The 7,201-nt window shown below is 34.1% G+C and overlaps 2 protein-coding genes across 3 annotated transcripts; both read right to left on the bottom strand.

Annotated features, from left to right (window-relative positions):
* Positions 1 to 443: 443 nt before the first annotated feature.
* On the bottom strand, positions 444 to 2,508 carry LOC149726877 (bile acid-CoA:amino acid N-acyltransferase-like). Its single transcript, XM_089890198.1, has 5 exons — positions 2,368 to 2,508; positions 2,221 to 2,316; positions 2,040 to 2,140; positions 1,754 to 1,988; positions 444 to 1,380 (listed from the first exon to the last, which is right to left on the bottom strand). Exons 1-5 carry the CDS (start codon positions 2,447 to 2,449, stop codon positions 566 to 568), a joined length of 1,329 nt encoding a protein of 442 aa, XP_089746324.1. The 5' UTR covers positions 2,450 to 2,508; the 3' UTR covers positions 444 to 565.
* On the bottom strand, positions 2,502 to 7,076 carry LOC149726878 (bile acid-CoA:amino acid N-acyltransferase-like). 2 transcript variants are annotated; one of them, XM_089890200.1, is made up of 6 exons: positions 6,986 to 7,076; positions 6,384 to 6,520; positions 5,594 to 5,692; positions 5,014 to 5,114; positions 4,297 to 4,522; positions 2,502 to 3,902 (listed from the first exon to the last, which is right to left on the bottom strand). In XM_089890200.1, exons 2-6 carry the CDS (start codon positions 6,517 to 6,519, stop codon positions 3,136 to 3,138), a joined length of 1,329 nt encoding a protein of 442 aa, XP_089746326.1. In that variant the 5' UTR covers position 6,520; positions 6,986 to 7,076; the 3' UTR covers positions 2,502 to 3,135. The 2 variants fall into 2 exon arrangements, with proteins under 2 accessions (XP_089746326.1, XP_089746325.1); XM_089890199.1 differs by having other exon boundaries at positions 6,384 to 7,060.
* Between the last annotated feature and the right edge of the window lie 125 nt (positions 7,077 to 7,201).

Genomic DNA, 7,201 nt, shown 5'->3' on the forward strand with positions numbered 1-7,201 from the left:
ATAACTAAATGACATTGCTAAAACTTTACTTGAAATCCTTTACTTAAACTACATCCTATATGTTTGAAACTCGCACCGTGTTCACTTGTTTGCATAGCTAGTTTTCTTACATTACTTGATGGGGAATCGACAAGGTTTTTTTGGTTTTTGTTTCAGCAAGTTTATTGCTAAGAGTAAATCAGGGTGGTTGTACCAAGATATGCGAATCGAGGTCGAAAATGGGGTGTTCTAGATGAAAAATACGATTGGAAAACAATGATCTAACATAAAAAAATCCTAAACAAGTAGGCTAAATTCTACAAGGTCCTGACTCCTGCCAAACCTGTACTGTCATCCCGTATCCCCATTTTTTAGATTTGACTTATCAGATCTTTAATCTTTTAACCTAACTTTCTCAATAATGTATTTACAAATTAACTGTAAACAGTTATGGAAACGGAAAATTATACAATAAAGGTTAGTATTTTATTATATGTACATTAAAGATTCGCAACAAAGAAAGTTGTTATTGTCAGTGGCAGAAATTATTATTATGAAATATATAAAGTATTGCTGATCATCATGTTTACAAATGACTTCTTAAGTAAGGGTTACAAAGTTTTAAACGAAGGAATGACATTATTTCATTCCAGCTGTCTTCTTGGGCTTTTGCATGTGGCTTAGTGGTTCCACCCCAAGCACACACTGCATTCATCAATTCAAACTTTGCGACAATGCACGGAGCAGAATAGGGAGGGTCAAGTAAATGACCTGTACCAGGATAACGCAAGATTTTGTAATCAGGATGTCTGGTTGATTTAAATAATTTTTCACAAAGATTGGCAAAATATTCTGCAGTTATGTTTTGATCATCTAAAGAAGCAATCACCAAGTAAGAAATGTGGGGGCGTTTGTGAATATCAAACAAGCGAGATAATAATTCCGGATCATCTTGACTTTTTACAAAAGGATAAATCTTTCTACCAATTACAAATCTGTCTTTATTTATATACTCTTCTGTGTTAAATGAGGAGGACTGAACAAATTTAGATGCGGCCCAATGACGACCACAATGTGAATGAGGTGAATGTAAAGAAAAAGGAGCACCGTTAACTCCCACAACACTTCTAATACCACTCAAACAGTCAGCCATGCAATAAGCAATCTGTGCACCTTTACAAATGCCTACAACACCAATGCCATGAGGAGCATCGATATTTTTGTGATTTAACATAAAATTAACAGCTTTTTGAAAATATTGCATATCCATGTTCTCTAATGGTGTTGGAAATCCATCAACTCCACAATAAACCAAAGCAAGTGAAGCAAATCCATGAGAAGCAAATAATGCTGCTTTGAATTCCAAAGTACCAGGAATACCACCCATCATAGTAATAATACCTACAGAATGTTTGGTTTAGTTAATACCGGCACAGTGGAAAAGTGGTTGGCACGCCTGCCTGTAACTCATAGGTAATGGATTCAAGCCTCTTCACTTCTACCATTCTAGGCACAGGTATTTTTGCACAAGACCTTTAGCGGCAATTGCTCCAACCCAGTGGTCACTAACTGGTTGTCCATATTATTAGCCATACATAAATAGAAAAATTCAGAAAAATAATCACCCACAAAGTAACACACATGGTAACTCGTAAGCTGGCACAAGGTGTATGAAACAGAACACTTGAGTTATAACAAGTGTGGTTTTATGGCCACGCGAGGATAAAGTAAGTTTTAATAGATAGTCATATGTTAGATATATAAAGTTTATAACCTGGAAAGGGTCCATCTCCTGGTGGTAAAAACAAAGTTCCATGAATTCCATTTTCCCTAATCACTATTCTTTTTACACCAGGAGCCATGTACACGCGGGTTACTTTGAACTCAAGTAAACTTTCCATATTTAAACGTTCAAGTTCCATAAGATCCTCAATTGGTCGGTCATATATATTGATTGTTACGGTAATAGGTTTTGTGACATCAAAAAGAACCATTCTACCTCCAACTGACTGTAAAAATGCATGTGTTTATACAATGTAACATGTGAAATAATTAAATACCTTATTTTTTGGTGAATGCTTCATGGCCCAAATAAATCCCATTGGTTCAACCCCATCATAGTATCCGCCAACTGAAGCATCCTTGTTCAAGTCAATACAACCTACAGCATTTACACACGATTTTACACACAAATTCACAATTTCTCATGGATATATTATAAGTAGTAGGATACCAATATACCATTCTTATCTGTCATATATTGAGCAAGACAATCAAATTCCAATTTCTGAGTTCTGGTTCTTGAATGCAATGTGATGATTATGTTGGCTGGAAGATCTTAAAGATAAAAGTTAGTTTAACATATTTATGCATAGACAAATATACCACCTGAAATATTAATTTTGATCTTTTCATCAACTAAACTTGGCTCTGTTGAGATTGAAAAACCAGAAGATGTGGAAACTTCCATTAAATTAGCCACAGAAATGGTTAAGTTTAAGAAAACCTATTTCTGCATAAAACTAACATATATATATGTTTATAAAATTTTAAATGGATTTTGTAAATATTTAAGTTATATTAAAATAATAGTTGTAAATGCTTAAACAGTGGAATAAAAAAATGAGAAAACAAAATACATTAAATTTGTCTGACCATGCATAGTAATGTAAAGATAAAAATTAAACTTATTTTATTGTAATTGGCTAAAATTCTATCATATTGTTACTGAATTTCCACTTGTAATTAACTTAATTATTGTGGTGCTACTCACTTTTTAGCAGAAAGTGTTGTAGTAACATCACAAGTAAAAAAATGTCAGCATAGCAAAACTGTACCAATATCTAAAAAAATTTGATGCAATACAACATATATTTATTTGGTTATCATTTAAATAAACAGACAGAAGTTAAAGTTGGGGAAACCTAAGGCTATTGTTTTTAATACAACTTAAATTTGCCGACAATATGAAATCTTGTAACTTCTCATCTAGCCTGCCTAACACAAATAAAGTTAATGTTAATTTTTTAACAGTACTTGGTCAGAGATAACACACAGAATAACTGATGCCCAATTAGCAAAATAGCTTTGTTAGTTTATCTAAACTAAACCTTTATTTTAAGCACTACAGCAATTTCTCCAATATCTAACTTCTACTCATGATAATCTAGTTTTTAGAAAGTGAAGTTGCTTTGGCCAGGAGTCCTCTTGTGCTTTACAGTGATTAACTTTCTCACCACCCCAATTTAAAAAAGTGTTAAAAGGAAATCCTTGTTGGAATGTGTATGGTGAATGAACGGCATATGGTGGTTCAAACAGATGTCCAGCATTGGAGTATCGAGTTATTTCGTAATCCGGATGGTTTTCCTCTGCTAACAATCTTTGTGCCTCATTTAAACACATTTCATTTGGAATACATTTATCATCCATTCCTCCAATTAAAAGATACGAAACATTCTTTCTTTTGTGGAATGGAAGAAAACCTTGTGCATCATCTAATTTAGAACTATCAGGTAACTTGCAATAATCTCTCAAATCAAGCATTTTGCATGGTTTGGTTACATTAAAGGGCAGTGGTTGCCACACTTGGCCTTTGTATGTTAAAGAACCCATGACATTAGTTAGAGTGTTGTTGATTGAAACCACACATCTTATATGATCCAAACAAGCTGCCATTGCTACAGCAAGCTGTGCTCCTTTACATATGGCCAAGATTCCAACACCTTTTTTCACCACAGAATCATGATTTCGTAAAAACTCAACTGCATTGGAGAAGTACTGTAGGTCAAGCGGCTGCGCAAATTGCTTTGACAAATGCTCAGTTCCAAAGTAAGCCAAAGCAAGAGATGCAAATCCCCTTGTTGCAAGTAAAGCTGCCTTGAACTCAGCGATACCAGGATATCCCCCAAACAAAGTTATGACACCTAGGAATTTAAAATCAATAAATATAACCTATTTATCAGCATGAATAGGTGCATCCGATAGTTTAATTTATTCTATTTTGAGGAAAACATTTCCCATTATGAGTTATCAAGTATGTTTGTTGGTAATTGTTCCTTTCTTAGTACGGCTGGCGCCTTGGGCAACCCATTGGTGGGGCCTGTTTTGGACCAAACCCTTTTTTGGATGTCCAAAAACACACGAGCTAAAAATGGTAGCTGCAACAAGCTTTAAACCTGCTATTTTTTATTTACGAGTAGAGAAATATAATCACTTCGGAAAAAAGGCTATGCTGCAAGTTTAACCAGAAACATGTATAAAAGAAATAGATTGAAAAAGTTGTAACAAGCAATATAACACCAAGCAAATTAATTCTACCTGGAAAGGGTCCATCTCCAGGTGGAAGAAACAAAGTTGCCACCAATCCATTATCTCGAACATCCATTCTTTTCACACCAGGTGTCATATACAGACGTTTAACAGTTGTTTCAGCAATTATTTTGTCCTGTTTTTCCTTGAACCGATCCAGTGGTCCATCATATACCCTCAAGCATACTTCTTGTGGTGTGGTCACATCTCTGTGAATTAGACGAACAATGTCTTCCTAGAAATTTTAAATTCATAGTTAAAATTGATCATAATAATAATAATAATAATAATACTAATAACTTATAGTTGTCTCTACGCTTACGCTAGCAAAGATTTAGAAATATTTTTAGCGACAAAACACTATTGGTGATTGTTACAAAATAGTGTTTAGTAATTAGCTAAACTCAACTGACATGCCCAATGTAGTGTTCAATGTTGCACAAATTTAATATTGCATACAGAAGTCCACATAAGAATGAACTGTTAAAATGTGGTACTGTGGGGTAAGATGGAACACCAGAGTGACCAGACCTTTAGCACATAAATCCAAATATCCTGATGGTGTTTTAAACAATTAACAACAGTCTATGGGAGTTGTGAGGATAGTGGATATAGTTGTATAATTCTTTAAATGTTCTATATTTACTACCAAATGGAACAAGGAAAAAGAAAGTAAAGGCGTCCTATCTTTTCCTACGCTACTATATATATAAATGTGTGACTAACCTCTCTGTCAGCTCTTCCCTCCATTGACCAAATCAACCCCATTGGTTCAACACCTGTATACATTCCATCCACTGATGCATCTTTTGTTAAATCAACTATACCTGGTGAAGACAATCTTTTTGTTGATACAAAAGTTGATTTTAGGTTTACCATAGAATCAAAAAAGGTCATTCCTATTTTTTTTTATACATTTAACCCTTCTTGGGGCCATAATTCTAGTGATATAAGCAGTGAAACAGCAAGAAAAAAATAAGGAGGGGGTTTCAATTAAAAAAAAATATTATTTTTAATTAAAAAAAAATTATTTTAATTATTTTTTGGGGTTTAAAAGGGGGGTCGCCACTGCAGATGGGCATAATGTACCTTGCCTATTTATAGTCAGTTGTTTACCAGTACAAGCTAATATGCTGCAATAATTGGAAAGTGTTATCCTGTTGCAATTCAAACAATCCAAGCATTGTTTACTAGTCCAAGATTATTACTCCAGTGATAACTGATAAGGAAAATTACTCCAATACAAAAGCTATGTGTTTAAAAAGAATAAAATAACTGCGGTTAGCTAACATCAAACATCTATTACCTGAAGATGGGACTTTGTATTGAGCAAAACTTTCATAAAAACATTTTTTCGTTACACGGGTGAAAGCGTGTAATGAAACATCTTCAGATGGAGTCAAACCTACAAAATGCAGCAGTTTGTTTTAACTGGGTATTGGTGCCTAAAACGATACTGCAGTTTATCATTATTTGCAAATACACCCACTATAGGAGAGCAGAACTTTAAAATGTTGGGAACAGTTTGTAACATTCTGTCGAAACAAAAATTTAAAGAACCAAAGAGACCACTTGGTTAGACCAATTTTGGCACCGTGGCAAAATGGTTAGCGTGTCTGCTTTTAACCCAGAGAGGTAGTGGGTTTAAGACCTGACGTTGCTACAATTGTTGGGGTAAGTGTCTTTGGGTAAACACCTAATGACAATTGCTCCAACCCAGTTGTCACTAATGGTTTGTCATTTATCAGCCACATAAAGAAAAATTCCCCAAAACCAAACAACAAAGTAGCATTCTCAAAACCTAACATGAGGTGTATGAAGCATATCAACTGTGTTATAACGACTTTTGTTTTCTGGTCAGGCAAGAATAAAGCAAGTTACATTCGTTTATTTGCTGTTAAGCTTACGCCCAATGATTTACATGCCCACAAAGCTAGCAACATCATGCCTCGAACCAGTAGCCCTGGGATAAAGGCAGGTGCACCAAACACTGTGACATTTGTACAAGCTATAACTTATGCATAACAGACAATAGTCTTTCATACAAGTGAAAAATGGTCTGTATTACATTTAAACAATGTAGCGTAACAATCTACCTTGAATAGAAATCTTGATTTTTTCATCAGAAATACTTGGATTTGGCGTTACATTAATTGTAGCTGATCTGGAAATAGTGGAGCAGCAGAACAATCTCGTGTTGCTAAGTTTAATTGTATACAACTTTCTTAGCATTCTTAAACATGAATATGAAAAGTCTGTTCAGCAAGTGATATGCGCAATGGTGACTTTACAAAGTTAACACAGATGTGCTATTTCATACATCTTATGCGGCTTATGAATTACACTACGGTATGGGTAATTGTATTATTCTGTTTCTTTTGGTATGGCTGTCAATTTGGACAACTCATTATTGACTATCGGGTTTGGGCTATAATCATTCGTTACTTGGCTCCTGGTAGTACCTAGTTATTACGTTGTATTAAATGTTTTGCTTTTTAAACATTTTCCAACGAAAAAGCACACAACTATTTACAAGTAAATTACTCTCCCTTATCATTTGTAAGTTTTACCCATTTTCAAGGATTGCTTTTTCAATAAAAAGGCTAAACAATTTTATAATAAACTTACAGTAAAGATCTGATGTTACGAAAACATAACTAACAAAAATCAAGTCCAACCACTAATGCAATAAACTTACAGTTCAAATTCTAGTCATTTCCATAGTTAGAGCAGAAAGCTGTTGTGCAGTTATTACCTAACCTTAACCACATTGCCTGTTAAAAATTGAAATAGGTAGTTATATGAAATCAACGCAATAAATTTTCAATGCAATATCAAACATTAGGCTTCCTAAACAAAACAACCTAACTAAACAAGTAAGTATAAAAAAAGTATAAATTGAGAATAATAATGG

This window comes from Ciona robusta, chromosome 12 (genome assembly GCF_009617815.1).
Source record: "Ciona robusta chromosome 12, ASM961781v2".
Taxonomy (NCBI): Eukaryota; Metazoa; Chordata; class Ascidiacea; order Phlebobranchia; family Cionidae; genus Ciona; species Ciona robusta.

Coding starts and splice junctions, on each gene's coding strand:
- LOC149726877 (XM_089890198.1), bottom strand. CDS start 2,449: ATGGAAGTTTCCACATCTTCTGGTTTTTCAATCTCAACAGAGCCAAGT. Junction 2,317..2,367: donor GATCAAAATTAATATTTCAG/GTGGTATATTTG, acceptor TTTATCTTTAAG/ATCTTCCAGCCAACATAATC. Junction 1,989..2,039: donor AGCATTCACCAAAAAATAAG/GTATTTAATTAT, acceptor GCATTTTTACAG/TCAGTTGGAGGTAGAATGGT.
- LOC149726878 (XM_089890200.1), bottom strand. CDS start 6,519: ATGCTAAGAAAGTTGTATACAATTAAACTTAGCAACACGAGATTGTTC. Junction 5,693..6,383: donor AATCAAGATTTCTATTCAAG/GTAGATTGTTAC, acceptor TGCATTTTGTAG/GTTTGACTCCATCTGAAGAT. Junction 3,903..4,296: donor TGGAGATGGACCCTTTCCAG/GTAGAATTAATT, acceptor TTAAATTCCTAG/GTGTCATAACTTTGTTTGGG.